Raw genomic sequence first — 15,785 nt, 5'->3', positions numbered from 1 at the left:
ACAGTCTGAACTTTCATGCATCCCAGGACACGCATTAAGCTAACCTGTCTCATTCAGAAGCTGAAGCTGCATTAGATTTATCCTTGTATCCGGCTCATTGAGACCCATTCACCTCCGGACTAAAAGTGTTCAACAACCGGTCTGCCAGTTGTCTGTCCTGGAAGTCAAGCTTTTGCTCAGACCTAGTGAAGAACAAGACCTTCTCTTTAAGTTGCTTGCTGGGGAGTCAATGCAATATGCAAGAAGGGTTAGTGCAGTTCATATTGATACTCCAGTTGCAGGTTTACAAGTGCTGTGGCAGAGGCTAGACAGATGCTATGGCTCTCCGGTGGCAATTGAGGAATCTCTCTCTTCAGTGGACTCCAATTTTACAAAGCTTTAGCACAAGGAACAGAAGCTGCAGGAGCCTGCAGATCCTTTTTTGGAAAAACAAGCTGCCAAAAAAATACGAGGATTATCTATTTAGACTAAGTTTCTTGGACACAGCAAGAGAAATACTCACTACAGTAGAGAAACTACCGAACAATACCAAAGAACAATGGATAACTATAGGATTCAAGTATAAAAGAGAAGCATCATGTCCCCTATTCGCTATTTTCATTCTTTGTGGAATTCACCTGCCACCATGTAGAAATGCAAAATGACCCTAGTTTTATGCTCTCAAATTCCGTTAACATGTCATTCAAAGGGAGACCTGCAGCAAAAGCATAGAGAACCAAAACCCCTATCACGGTCAACAAAACTGAAGTAGTACACTCATTGTGTACTCGATAGACAATACCCTGTCGATAAGAAACCTCAATCCTTAAGGAAATGCAGAGGATTCAGAGAATGTTTTCCGACATGGCTTGGAAAATGGCAACTTTGCGGTGCGGCCCTGCGGGCGACCGATTCCAGGCTGGTGTTGCAGATTGAGGCGTTGCGGCAGATGGAATGTCAGGATTTCACCGTAGCAGATGTTAATGGACGGAGATCTCTGTATTTGAGCAGTTGCGCACATTTTTTTCCCTCAATGGGGAGAGTTTACTGCCGATTCTCAGGTGCGGGTGAAGCCATGCAGCAGTCTGTAACACCGTAACAGTGACTGTTCGTCACCCCTTTTTGCTTTGTCAATGGGTGATCTCTCTGTCGCTTGTTAGTGAGGGAGCGCCTGACGGGTAAACAGTCGTTTTTGTTGACTGCAGATCATGGTCTCTTTGCTTCGCTGTTACTTGATGGGTGGTGAGCGCTGACGATATTTTTACTGAAATGGGCGAAGAGGGAGGTTGATGTTTGCTGCTGTTTGAAGGGAGGAGGGGCTTTGGCATTCTGAAGTTTTTCTGTCATTCAGTGTTTTGGGGTTCTTGTGTTTTTCGTGGATATCTGCAAAGACAAGTGTTTCAGGTAAATGGAACCATTTGAAAACCACTGTAGACCGGAGACACTTTCTAAAAGAGAATGCACTGTTTCAAATGTTGTGTTTCAGCAGCACCTGAAACAAGACTGTAAAGCCATCATACACTGGACTGAGTGTAACAGTGACCAGCACATAGCAGCACTTCATTCAGGGTCAGCACCTTGGGCTATTACTGGTTCCAGCACACCCACAGGAGAGCACAGCGGGGAGTCAGCTGAGCATCCATCACGTAGCTACTTGATTATGCACAGCTGTGGGCAGCAAAGGTTTCCAAGGCAAATGTCATATTGCATGATGAGAGCAATGTCCTTGTCAAAATCAGCATTCTTTGAGATGTTCAGTGTTCAAAGTTCTATTTCCCCATATACTCTCAGGACACTTTCCGGAACATCAGAAGTTACCAGAAGAAGAGCTATCAATTAGAGGGGAGGTCTTCTTACCCTTGCTATCCTCATTGAGAGTGACCATATTCCCAACAACAGGGATGAAATACCAACTCCTAAAGCTGCATGAGGGCATTCACATCTTAAGGCCATATCTGACAAGGTTTCCCCCACTTGACTGTTTTGCTGAGATTCTCATATTGCTTGGCAGAGGCACCATCTGTGCACATTAGGTATATGAGCAGCACAGTAGTCAGCAAGATGCACCTTGTGCCCAATAACTGGACCTGAGCAAGTCCTCGTTTTTGAAGTCTGCCCTGATGGTACTTATCAGCCCACTCTCAGCACACAAGTCTTAAATGCTGTAGAGAATGAGTGCCCAAGTCATTTCAGATCCTGTAAGAGTAGAATCTGTATGGAAGAGAGGGTTGTAGGTAAGTAAAGCAAGTATCTGACATACTTAACTCTGCTCAACCAGAATTAGGCATGCTGGCCTTCCATAACTCGGAAGGTGACTATAAATTAACACTTTCCATGGAAGATGAGGGCTTCCTTTGAATCATCAACAAAGTTTAGCAATGATGAGCCAAACTGTTGGGTAACTCCCCTTCCTTTCCAACCTCTGTAACAACTCCTAGCAAACAAATTTATGTCCCATGGTTGCACATTGAGAAGGAAACCAGAAGTAAAAGATCAATACTTGGAGATCATGGAGAGACTCTTAAGGAAAAATCATGCTGAGCTAGCACTCTCATCAGATCCCAACAGAGAAAACTGGTATTTGCCCGACTTTGGTGTTTATCACCCTCAGAAACCTGCACAAATATGAATTGTCTTTGATTAAAGTGCACAGTGTGTGATGGACATTCACTTGGTTGTTTGCCAACCTAGGCTTTCTAAACACAAGCAGCTGCCACTTGTAAGATCACAAACAATTGTAAGTAAACTCCCAACTAACAGTTGTTTGGCTTTTGGCCATAAATGGAAGTCAGTCTTCTGTTCTTAACGTGTAAATGGCAAGCAGTAATCAGCTTGAAGTTAAAAACAGCTCTGTAAACAAACTTTGTTTATAGCACACATGCTCTGAGAAGTAAGGTGCTAGCTTACTCCTGCTTTATTACTGCTTGAGAGGGGCAGTGAATTTAATTTGGGTTATTTCAAACAGACAAGCTGACTCTTAATTGCTTAATTCAAGAAAGCTTGCAGAGCAGTTGGATAATATCATTTAGCATTTTAAATAACTGTCCTTAAATTTGGTAGGTTTATGCACTCAAGGAAGCTGGCTTTACAGTGTTAATTGTGAACTGCAAACATTAAACAGATTCTGTCCACAAGATCCTTTTAGACAGTTTGTGTTAAAATAATAATTGAGGTAATATTATATGCATATGAAATTACCTAAGTGGAGTAAAGGGTATAAATGTAGAGTAGGCTTATCAGGGATGGGGTAAAGGTCACGAAGAAATATAGGGTGAGCTAGAATCCATTCGTCCAGCTTCAATTCCTACGACATGTGACATTCATTCGCATATTGTTGGTATTTCCTTTTAGTTTATGGGAATTGGAGCTATGTTTTGGAAATTGTGTTTTGTCCTTTTTGCTTTGTGTTTTGGAAATGGTGTTGTTTGGATTTAAGCATGTATCTCTGAAATGAATGAATTATGTTTTTAAACTACTTTGTTAGCTGGAAGTATCTTCCCCTTGGTAAGGAGAGGGAACCCACTGCTCGGATAGTGGGTATTGGCTGCTAAACACGCTGTGGAGAATAAACAGGGAACTGAACTAGGTTTTGAAGATTGGGTAGTTACAGCATAATCTCCCTTTAGTGAGAGTGCTCGTGGCTCTTTATATCCGAAAGGGCTTAAGCTCAAGAATTTTAGAATTACACAGTCAGCAAATCCAATACTATGATAAGTTTAAAGGCATATCGCTGAACAATGTGCTTTCGTGGGCTCCACACCGCAATAAGAGTCTGCTGAAGGTCCTCCTCCTCGTGCACTTTAGAACTGAGTCTGTTGTAAACTGAGTGATGCAAACATTGAACAAATGTTCCACAGCTTCCTAATGAGAGAGGATCATTACTTCTACCTTGATTCGTGTGGTTTCACAACCACCAATTGGACAATGAGATTCTGGAGTACCGCATGAGAGTTCACGTAACTCTCCCTCACCATCTGTGGCAATCTATGTCTTTAAGAGGACAGCTAGTTCAAACCTATTGATGGAGAGAAGGGATTTAGTACTGAAAGACAGAGGTATGTAGAAAGACTTTTCTAGTGCAGAAGTCGTCATCCTCGTGCTGAAAGCAGCTCAAAGCACGTTGGTGCAGTCTAATGTCAGACTACATAAGATCGCATCCAACAGTCTTGCAGCATTTCCCACCTGAAGATCTGGTGAGAGGTCTGCAGAATTTTGATTTTTGGACAGGAACTCCTTCCTATGCAGTGCAGTCTGGGCCTTGGATGGGACTTTTTACCAATCCCCTTACTTCCAGGTTGCTGATACAGAAATATCCTTTGCGTGTCATGGCATGCTATCAACTGTCAATAGCCTTTGCAATGGTTGACACATTTGTAAGCAACATTTCAGTACAGAGCAAATGAATATTGAGACTATTTCTTTATGAAGGGGCATTGTTAGGAACCTGCCTCACTTCATTAATGATGAACAGGTTCAGTTGAGGGTTGGGTAATAAGAATTGCAGCACAGTCACTTTATTTACAATGCCCCGAGGTTTATGAAACAACAGTTTTGAAGCCAGCAGATTGCTATTACTCAAATCCTCAGAGAAAGCATGCATGTTCTTTGTAACTGTTGGAGCTTCAAGCTCTTAGCAAGTAGCCTCAAAATAACTTTTTTTTTAAAAAGTCAATTTGCCTACAAAGATGTCACATGTCAGTTTGGACTGGATGTATTTTCAAATATTTGTCTTTACCAAAGTTGGCCCATTTAGACTGAAGCTTTCTCTCTAATTAATCCAGTTGAAGAAATCAATTAATTATCATTGATAATTATTCTCCAGGGGGTTTCCACAATCTCTTGTCCATAGTCTTGTGCTATTTTTACATTTCCAGTTCCATAATGAATTGATGATCGGAGAACCATGCCCCTCATTCCCTGAAGGGAACTACTGTAACAAAAGGCTTGCTGAATACCAACGTCCACCAAGGCGAGCAGTTTCATATGGTTAAATATAGTTAGATCTGTTTTGGCTGCAATTTAATGTAGTTGACTTTTTTTAGAAAAGGTTTGTATCGGTGACACACTAATTAACTATGAATAAGAGCTTCACTCCTCGAAGCAGATTGCTGCTAATTTGTATCTATTAAAGAAACATAGAATAACCAGTAATTTGTCAACAATGTACCCATCAGGATGACTCCTTTTCAAAGCCTTGTTTTTGATTTGTTTGTATTGGAGAAACATGAGCTATTTAGTTACAATGTGCAATAAGCACTTGCACAGGAAGTCTTGTAGCACTCAAGAAACACGAAAATTGAAGCAGGATTAGGCTATTCTGGTCTCTCTAGCCTCTACCACTGATTAGTGCAATCATGGTTCATCTGCCATAGGCCCAAACTTTTCTGTGCCATTCCTCATGGTCACTGATACTCTGTACAAATAAATGGGAACATCGTTTTTTGTTCTTATGGGCCTGAAGTGAATGTGTTGTTTCTTTGCTATTTTTCTGTATGCAACCATTGCAAGGTTTTGATTTTACTTTACAAAATATTCTGATAGATCTGTCACTAATCTGTGTGCCATGGTGCGTCACAAAGAAATATTTGATAAGCCTCTGCCTTTGTGGCAGGGTTTATTGCAGATGACAACTTAGATAGGTCTTTTCTTCTCAAGGATGGTCTAGATCCTGCATTTACTGGGCAGGTCCTTAGATTGTAGAATGGTGAAGCACTAAATTGAGCCATTCCATCTAATATCAGACTGGGAACTTGAAAGAGTTATTCATTCATTTTTGCCCCACTTTTGCACCATGGGCACATTTTCACCCTTTCACTTCCAGGTTTCCCCCACCATTCGAAGGTAGAGCGTTCCTATGAAACGGTTCGTAAGCTGAAATATCGTAAAGCGAAGAAGCAATTACCATTTATTTATATGGGAAAGTTTTGTGAGTGTTCTCAGACCCAAAAATAACCTACCAAATAACACATAAAACCTAAAATAACAGTAACATATAGTAAAAGCAGGAATGATATGATAAATACACAACCTATATAAAGTAGAAATACTTTTCCACAATCATTGCCGGCACAGATCTCTGTAGCGAAAATCTCGCGCAAGCGCCGTCGGCAGAAAATCTCACACAAGTATTGTTGGCAAAAGCATGGCGCAAGCACTCTCCAGTAACCTTTAAACTATGAAGCTGCCAAATCATACCAAATAACACGTAAAAATACACAGCCTATATAAAGTAGAAATAATATATGTACAGTGTAGTATCACTTACCGGAATTGGTTCAGCGCTGAGCACACTGATGGTGTGTTCGACTGAGTCATTGGAGTTTGGGTGGTGCAGTGGCTCCCCCACCCTCCGGGCCACTGAGCTATACATTGCCGCGAAGAACAGCGGTAGCCAGGTGGTACACAGCACATCTTTAAGAAAAAAACCGAAACAAGCATGCTAATTAATTAGGTGCCGCCCGTAATTGTCGGCCCAGATCAGTACCGATTTCCGATTGCGTCGTCTCTGATCTGGGCCGACAATTACGTGTTGGCGGCACCTAATTAATTAGCATGTTTGTTTCGGCTTTTTTCTTAAAGATGTGCTGTGTGCCTCCCAGCTACCTTTGCATTCTCCGCGAACCGGTATCTGTCTGTGACCTGGGGGTTGGGGTGGTGGGACACTGGGGCGTCATCTCGTTGCCTGTTTCCATTAGAGCAGGCAGCTCAACTTCTCCTATGACTGCCCGCCTCGATGTCGAAGGTCGAGGTTCGTGGTCTGCTGTGGCTGATATGGAAGGCTTGCTTGACTGCTGAGCCTCGCGTATTTTTCTATCACACAGTTCTTTAATAAGGACTCAAACCATCCTGCAAATATCCCCTAAACCATCCTGCAAATATCCCCAAACTGACACACCCTTTCAAAATTAAGGTCGTACTTTATCATTACTCATTCGGTTTCGATTGTTATCCTTTTTTCTTCCAATTGCATCAGCTCTTCATCTGGCAGTTCTTGGTCACGGGATGCCAAAACCTCTTCAATATCATCTTCGTCAACTTCCACAAGCCAAGCTCACGTTGTCCTTGCTTCATTCACCACGATCGAAACGCTTAATTATGTCTAGTTTTACCATAGGTGTAACACCCTTACGAGCTCTTTCAGGCTTTTCCGATACCATAGAACTCATCTTGCCAAACGGCTGCTCACAGGCACGTGTTTAAGCAATGCAGGTGAGAATCCGGGGGAGAGCGGCTGCTCAGGGCGCGCTGCCTTTTATCGCGTGCTGAATTTTTTTTTGTAACAGTGAAAACACCTGAAAGTGAAAATAGGGTACTAATGTAGGTCTCTCGTAACAGTGAGATTTCTAAAAGCGAAAGTTCGAAAAGTGGGGGACGCCTGTATTTATTACAATTGGATTTGCTTCCACTATTTCTTTAATCAGATGCAATAGCTCAAAAACAAAATTGAAGATTGGAGTCTGAAAGGAAAGGAGAAATGCTGGAAAAGCTCAGCCAGTCAAGCTATATCTGGGATGTGAAACCATTTAACATTCCAGTCAGCAACCCTTTGTTGGAAGTGGCAGAATGGAGGGTTTATAGTTGTCGAAGCAGACCTCAGGAAGTCTGAAGTACAAGAGGAAAAACTGTATGTAGATTTGGTTAAGGCAGATCAGGTAATTGACGCATGTTGTAACTGTTATCGGCATTAAAGAAGTGGGGTGACAAAGGGACAAAAAAAACCATGATGATGACATCATTAAGGAAGCAAAGAAAACTTACTGTTCATTCCAGATGGTTTATGCAGACTTGGAGATGAACTCCAAAATATCAATTCATTCAAGAAAGCATAGGACAACGTAGACACAATGCCAAATATGGCCTCAGCAGAGGCTTGGGTAACTGCAACATAATGCCCTGCTCCCCAACTTTGCCCCGATTTGTAAAGGCTACCAAGCTAAATGTATTCTTCCCTATCTTGTTTACATGTGCAACCATTTTCAGTCAACTGTGCACTTGTATTCCCTCTGTTTCACAGCACATATCAGTGGCCTGCCATTCACTGTGTTGGGCTTACCCTGGTTTGAATGTCCATAATGCATCATTTCACTACAGTATTTATTATTCCTCGGATTATCTCCGTAACTGATGAAGATATCTTTGCACATCATTGTAACCTGCTTTACTATCAACACGTTCTCTAATTTAGTATCATCAGCAAACTTGCTAATCATTTCATTTAATTCCCATCCAAATAAATTACATAATTCATAATAGACTCCAGGGGCACCCCAGTAGTCCCAAGCCTCCTGTTGAAGATTTAGTCTTCAACCATCACCCTTTGCATCCCATCATCAAGCTAATTCAGAATTCCTCTTACCAGCTCCCTCTGAATCCCACGTGACCTAATTTTAGCCTAATTTTACAGATCAGGCTATCATCAGGGACTTTGTCAAAGGCCTTGCTACAGTCCGTACAGCCAACATCCAACATCCACTGCTCTATCTTCATCTATCCCCTTAGTTACCGCTGGAAAAACTCAAAAAGATTTGACAGACATGACTTGTGCTGACAGTTCATGATGAGGCCTTGATGATCCAAGTGATGATGAATCTTGTCCTTTAGAATTCCCTCCAATAACTTCCCAACAACTGAAGCCAGACTGACCGACGTGTTGTTCCCTACAGCTTTTCCTGTTACCCTTGATTAATGTCATGAGCCACTCTTCAGTCTTCTGGAACTTCATCAGTGGCTAATGACAAATCATATTTCTCTACAACAGCCTCACAATTTCAACACTAGCTCCTGATTAAAGTCTGGGGTTTTGCTAATTTGACTGTACTTCAAGGCTGTAGATATCTCTTTCCTCGTGATATGCATATATTCCAAGTCAAAGCTTTTTGCTGGCATTTGGCGCCATGATTTCCTTCATGACCTTCTCCACATATAGGTGGTCCTGATGGTCTTTAAGAGGACTTATTCTCTCTCTACCCATCCTTTTTACTTCTAATATAACAGTAGACCTCTCAAGATTATTTTTAATCCTGTTTGTCAAATCCGTCTCATAGCCTTGTTCTGTTCCTCCCCCCCCCCCCCCGGATTTCCCTCATAAGCTTTTTTTATACTTTTTAAGTGACTTGTATTCATTGAGGGATTCATTGTATACAGCTGCTTAAAAGCAATGTACGCTTCCTTTTTCCTGACCAGAGCCTCTTACCTCTCATCAGCCAGTGTTCACCGAACGAATGTCGACCCTCCACCTCAACTAGAATGTGCTGCCTTTGGACTTCTGTTATGAGCTTTTTAAAAGCCTTCTACTTACCAATGGTTCCTTTCCCCTTAAGTAGTCACCCAGTTGACTCTGGCTAGTTTCAACCTAATGTTCTCAAAGGCGACCCTGCTCCAGTTCATGACTAACTTGTGACTCTGTTCTATCTTTATCCGTAGATATTTTAAAACTAATAGAATTGTGTTCCCTGGACCCATTGTGCTCCCTAACTACCACTGTAGTTGCTTGGCTTGCCTTGTTCCTTAAGAGGTCCTGCATTGCTCCTTCCTGAATAAGTTCCTCTGCGTGAACCTGTCTTGGATGCACTGCACAGGTTCCACCCCATCCAGGCCCTTTGCACTCTATGTAGTCGGTCAATATCAGGAGAATTGAAATCTCACATAAGCACTCCACTACTGTACCATTCTCGCAGATACGTGCGATTTCTTGACACATGCTCGAGTTCTTGCTGTCTATTGGGAGTTTATAATATAGCCTATCGAGATGGCCATCCACTTATTTCTAATTTCTCCCCATGCGGTATCGTAAGATGATCCCTCAAGAATATCCCCTCTAAACACTGCTGTTATGTCCTTGCTTATCAAAAAAAGTAACACCCAACTCCACTCCTATCTATTCCTCTGTCACGCCTAAAGCATCAGTGTCTTGCAACATTCATTTGCCAGTCCTGCTCTTTTTCTCAGCCACATTTCTGTTTGGGCCAAAATATCCCACACCCTAAGGTTGTCTGCCTTAGCTGTCATGCTCCTTGAAATGACTATAAAGCAATGGTCCTAGCTGCCCTGGTACTGTAAACATGCTCATCCCGTTTGGTAGGTTAACGTACCTTGGTTGCTGCACATACCTCAATCTTCTCACTGACTTTTCTCTTGAGTCCCACTCTGTTGGCAATCTAGATTAAACCCTCCCTGGTAGCAAAAGTGAATTTCCGTGCTAGGATATGGGCCCCCATCCATTTCAAGTACAACCTGACAATCCTGTGTAGATTGCCTCCACTTCGGAAGAGATCCCAATGATCCAAGAACTTTTATCACTGCCCTCTGTGCCAGCTTTTCAGCCTTGCAGTTATCTGGCATTCATGTAGTCCACTGTATCTCAGATGCCATTTTTTTGATCAAGGTAGACATTGATGATAGAATTCACCACTGAGTTATTTGTAGCAGGTGTATCAAGGTACTGCAAAAATACCAGCAATACTCTTAATAAATTACATCAAATTCACCAGAAGGATGAGCACAGGTTGGTGCCCTCTACTAGGCCAACATCCGTAGGGCCGAGGCATTCATGCACCCATAATCAGACTTCTGAAACACACTTGTTCCCTGGAGTAGAAAAGATAGAGAAGATGATTCGAGGATGTTCTCAAAGCTCCATGAAGAATCGCACCATCTTCTCTATCTGTGAGGGACCTCTGGCCAACCCTTGTTCTGAATCTATAAGTAGTGCTTGAAGTGGTGTTGAGAACCCCAAGCCCTTGCATCTGGAGCACACAGGAGTCCTGTGTCCCCTGCATAAGGAGCAGACTTTCTCACAAACTGCACCACACCTGTCCCATCTGTGGAAGAGTCTATGGTGTCTACGTAACATCATTAGCCACTTCAGAACTTAGGAAACTGAATGGATGCCCAAGGTCAGCCAATAAAAAGGAGATATTTTGTGATATTTTAACCGATTTGCATAGTCTGGAAATAAAGGAGGATTCATTGTGATTATTCATCACCTATGCATCTTGCTACCGAATGTTAGTCTGGATCTGTATTGCAGTTTATTCAAAAAAAACTTGTATTCAGATCCTTCTGTTCCCTCGTTATTGTTAGTTGGCAGGGTTGAATATAATTATTCTCAGTATTTGATACTGGCTCATATTGTGTTACAAGGCATTTAGTTGAATTTGCATAAATGTGATGCCACCTACTGAGCTGGTAGTTTGGGAATGCTATCAAAAACAACATTTCTAAACAAAAACAAATTCCAGTCTAATTTATTTTTTTGTCCATTTCTCTGCAGTGGATCTTCTTACCTTGCCAAGTGCTTGCGATGCATTTGACCAGCACAGTCTGAAGCAAAATGACCAACTAATGGATATTCTGGAGATAATTAACTGCTTGACTTCAATCTATGATCGGTTGGAGCAGGAACACAGTAACCTTGTTAATGTGCCTCTTTGTGTAGACATGTGTCTTAACTGGCTCCTCAACGTCTATGACACGTAAGTATTGCCTTGAACAGTGAGTGGCTCAAACATCAGTAATGCAAAAGGAAAGTGTTGCGAGGGTTCAAAGTTTCGTTGGGGGAGGGAAGTTATCTATCCTGTCATGTGTGCTAAATGCTCACTGCAGTGATAGCTGCATGTTTTTAGGCTTTATGTGATTTGGTTCCTTCACTAAATTGTGTCTTCCGTCCTCATGACGAGCCATGAATCTGACTTTATTTTTAAAAAATACCGAAGTTGGAATATATATAATCAATGTTAAGCTTTTAAGGATGCATTGGTATCATTAAGCTCAGGAGTAAATTAATCCCATATAATGTTCTTGAACAACTTAATTTACAAATGTTCAGAGTTTTCCTTTTTAAAATTGCTTAGACTACCTGGAAGCGGCTGTCAAAAGAATTAAGCCAAAGGATGTTGACTTTGGGATAGATTGGCAAATGTTTTATTTGCATTGTGGTTGCAGTGATGTATTTGGCATTCACATGTAATAGGGTTGAATTCATCTGTTTCATACATAATATAAGCACTGTTTTAGCCTTATTGAGGTTATAATCCATTGACCGGTAGAAGCAAAATGCAGGAAATAATTTCAACATGTACATCCTTAGTGCAAAGGAATGAGGATGAATTTCTACTGTGTCCCTCACAAACAATATTTGCATGAAAAAAGCAGTTGTCATGAAAGGAGTTGTGCCTTGCAGCAGAATGCATGCTGGGGATTGGTACTGCTCAAGTTTATTATGCAAATTTTCAGTGGAATAAAGTAGGTTACACTTGGAGACCAAAATCTAGAGTGCTATTAAATTGTAGCAGAGGCTGGTGGGATGCAGAATTTGGGTAGAGTGGGCCTAACCCGGAGGCCTTTTCTCTCTTCACATCTGTATAGAAATTCCTGGCAACCCAAGATGACAATGACTGGTCAGTTGCTCTTGCTTTAAGTTGGCAAGTCAGGCAGGAGGAAAACAAGAATGAAAGTATAAAACCATGAAAAAATGTAGTCTGAAAAGAGTAACCCCACAAAAAGACTTGGCATTCAGGAGGTTTATTTTGGGCAGTTCCATCCAGTAGTTTAGGGTAGGCCTGATTGCTTGATTTTCTTTCTAAACATAAACCTTGTTCAGTTGCATCAGATTGTTGAGACACTGAAAGATGTAAATTCACTGTGTTAAAGGCAAGGTTATAGGTATGAGCACAGGGTAACTGAAGTCTCTTAGAATCATATCACTAATGACAAGGGGTGTTCAGAGACCCACAGATCGTCACATAATTGATTATATTAAAATCTAAATGCTGCTGAGTGGATGACGTTTATCAGTGACCGTAATTTAATTTTCAGTTGCTCGTTGGTTCATGATGCCAAAAAGCACTTTTGTGGTTTGTTTTTAAGACCTGAAGGAACCAAGGGTTCAACGCCTAAGGAAAGTTAGGGTTTTAACCTTTTGCATCAGCAATGTGTTCCACTTATCAGCTGAAAGGCCCAGCAATAAAAGTAATGTTTGGCAGCAGCCTTGCTCCTTTAAGCAGGAATTGGAATACTAAAGGAGGGGACAGTGGGACTCTGGTTTTCAATTTCTGTATAAATTACAAAGTTGTGTGACTATCCATTGCAGGAATTGATTGCTTGCCCTGAAAGTGTGCGTAATGGAGACACTGCATTCTAAGGGAGTGAGAAACCTATAAATGTTGTCAGTACATTATATGCTTGGCTGAGATACTGGCAATGCCCACACAGTTATAAATTCAGGTTTATCTCCAATGTGCAGATGGTTTTCATTTCATACTCCTTTATTGCACCCTCCTGTAGTTGAGCACAGTAAACTTACTGAGGCACCTTGCTTGGGAGCTGACCTCCCTGGAAAATATGTGGCCTGAAGAATTTGACGTCATGTATTTCTGGGGTCCATTGTAAATTCATTTCAAACCAGTTGTTGAATAAAAAATCAAGTTCAACTGAAACATCTTTCATACAGTAGTTTAAGCTAATTTCTACTTTTTAGTTCACCAATAGTTCTGGGCACTGATTTTTAAAGAGAGATTAGCTTTAATAGTCACATGTATTGCTAATTCACTTGGCAGAGGGTGCATTGTTGTTAACTTCAACAGCAGTGGTAAAGCCTACTCCACCGTGGGAGCCCTTTCATGTGGTCCAGTTCTGATTTGACTTGATGCATTCACAAAACATGTGGATGGGCTTTTGGTCAGCATGGGAGCGATGAGCCAAAAAAAAACAATATCTATGCTGGATAACTATGCCTATTGGATAACTATCCCGTGCCTATTGCCAGATATTTTTTTTCCTTTGCATTCAGCAATCATGCCATGTTAATGTCATCTCTTCTGAATGCAGAACTGTCGAGAAATTGAACTTGGACCATGCTAGAGTTCAGCAGTGTGCCACATAAACACTTCATATATTTTCAGAAGATAGTTGTAGAGATCTCAGCTGATATTTAAATATATACTTGACAGAATGTAAAATTAAACCCACAGATTATAATTTTGATTTTGACCTTGTATTGAATGACATTGGTAGGTTGCCCATAGGCAGTAATTTTACCAAGCCCATATACTGAGACACTTGCAGGGTCAGATGCACAGCTGGTTTTTAGATCCAGCCTCTGCAGATTTCCTTGTGTTTGGTTTTTAGATCTGCTTGGTTTTACTCTTCAAAATAATAATGTTAAGAGGGGCAATTCAATAATCTCTTTGATTCCTTTAGTAACTCAGCTGTTCGATGAAGTTAACAGCATCTCCTTCATCCTCTTTACCTCCCCTCCCCCATCATCACTCTGTATTAACTAAAAAGAACACTATTAACATGAAAAGAAGATGCAAAACTTGATGTTCTTACTCAATTATACCTTCAGTATAAGGATCTAAATCAGATTTAAAAAATAAACAATTGGGTTACCTGTGTGGCTGCCATTGTAATGGAGAAAACTGATTTCTCCAGCTGTTTATTGTTACAGTAGCAAAAGATTTTCAAGCACTTTTTCATGCAGATAATGGATCTTTTTAAATCTTGCATGGGTTGCAGTTTACAAAGCTGAAACAACCAGCCTGTCATTCGTTTCTGACTAATGTGCCGTAACCCTGGGCCTGCCATTTCATTTAATACAGAGAGCAGAAAATAGTTGGCAGTGCTTATTGCTTGTGCTCCAGAAATGCATCATTATCTACCAGTCTACACAGATTACCCTGAACATTTGACAATGACAACCTTCAGCTGCAGAATCATTGAACAATCAAAGTGTACTTTTTAAATAAATCCACGGCAAAATGTGTATCACCCAGATTTGCTTGAACTGCAAAGGACGTGGGGCAAGTGGCAGTCAGCATAGTTGCTTTCACAATACTTACTGAATTACTTGTCTTCCTTCTGGTTATAATATTTGATATTTGCCTCTGGTCGCATGGTTCCAGTATTTCAAACTGAGTTGTGCCATAAGGCAGTAATTTTTGTAATATGCAGAAAATAGTTTTATTTTTAACTCCTGGTTGAATCCATTGAGAACGTACCACTGCTAAGTTTAATTTTTCTCTCTCTAGTGGTCGAACAGGGAAGATTCGTGTCCTGTCCTTTAAAAGCGGAATCATGTCTTTGTGCAAAGCACACCTGGAGGATAAATATCGTTGTAAGTTTGTCTTGAAATTCGTCAAAGGCCTGTGTTTGTTTCCCCTTTAATAAATCCACTGAAGTAATAATGAGCTTTGCTGATCGAGTCAGTTCTAGTAGAGGAAAGTGTAGCTCTCAATTCATCTTTGTTTTCATGATCTGCTTTTAATGCAGACAGTTTCCTAAGATCTTTGCTTTCATAATGTAGATTTCTTCACTTTTTAATAGAATTTTTCTGGTATTTTTACACGAGGCAAATATGGGAATAATAAGTTCTTGTTTATTTTAGTAACTAACTTACAAGAAAGCAGAGCAGTTAATACATTTGGAGTTGGCATGCCTCATTAACTCTCAAGCACAACTTCCACAATAAGCCACAGATTGAAAATAGTACACTTGAAGATTCCTGGTTACATCTTCAAGAAGAATACACAAATCCTGTTTGTTCTGCCTAACGCACTATGTAATGACTTGGGATTAAAATCACCGCAAGCAGTTCATGTGTCTTCAATGTATGAACAGCACTGGCCGTTCTTCATGTTTCCTTGCTATTAGCACAGAACACAATATTCAAAGTAAATTTATTATCAGAGAACATGTGTGTCACCATATACAACCCTGAGATTCATTTTCTTGCAGGCACACTCAATACATAATCGAATCAGAGAAATGCTGTACCAACTTGGCCGCTCAACAAGTATGCAAAAGAC

The 15,785-nt window shown here is 40.9% G+C and overlaps 1 protein-coding gene across 17 annotated transcripts in view; it reads left to right on the top strand.

Moving 5' to 3' along the window:
- dmd (dystrophin) overlaps positions 1-15,785 on the top strand; it is a 1,961,093-nt gene that overhangs the window by 1,865,712 nt on the left and 79,596 nt on the right. For all 17 annotated transcript variants that reach the window (XM_072260552.1, XM_072260560.1, XM_072260554.1 and 14 more), the window contains 2 exons: positions 11,252-11,453; positions 15,009-15,094. In XM_072260552.1, the coding sequence (XP_072116653.1) occupies positions 11,252-11,453; positions 15,009-15,094 (288 nt within the window). The remainder of the gene's footprint in view (positions 1-11,251; positions 11,454-15,008; positions 15,095-15,785) is intronic.

Source organism: Mobula birostris, chromosome 6, assembly GCF_030028105.1.
Source record: "Mobula birostris isolate sMobBir1 chromosome 6, sMobBir1.hap1, whole genome shotgun sequence".
NCBI classification, from domain to species: Eukaryota; Metazoa; Chordata; class Chondrichthyes; order Myliobatiformes; family Myliobatidae; genus Mobula; species Mobula birostris.
Note: the sequence above shows the minus strand (reverse complement) of the source record. Positions and strands in the feature narration are given on the sequence as shown.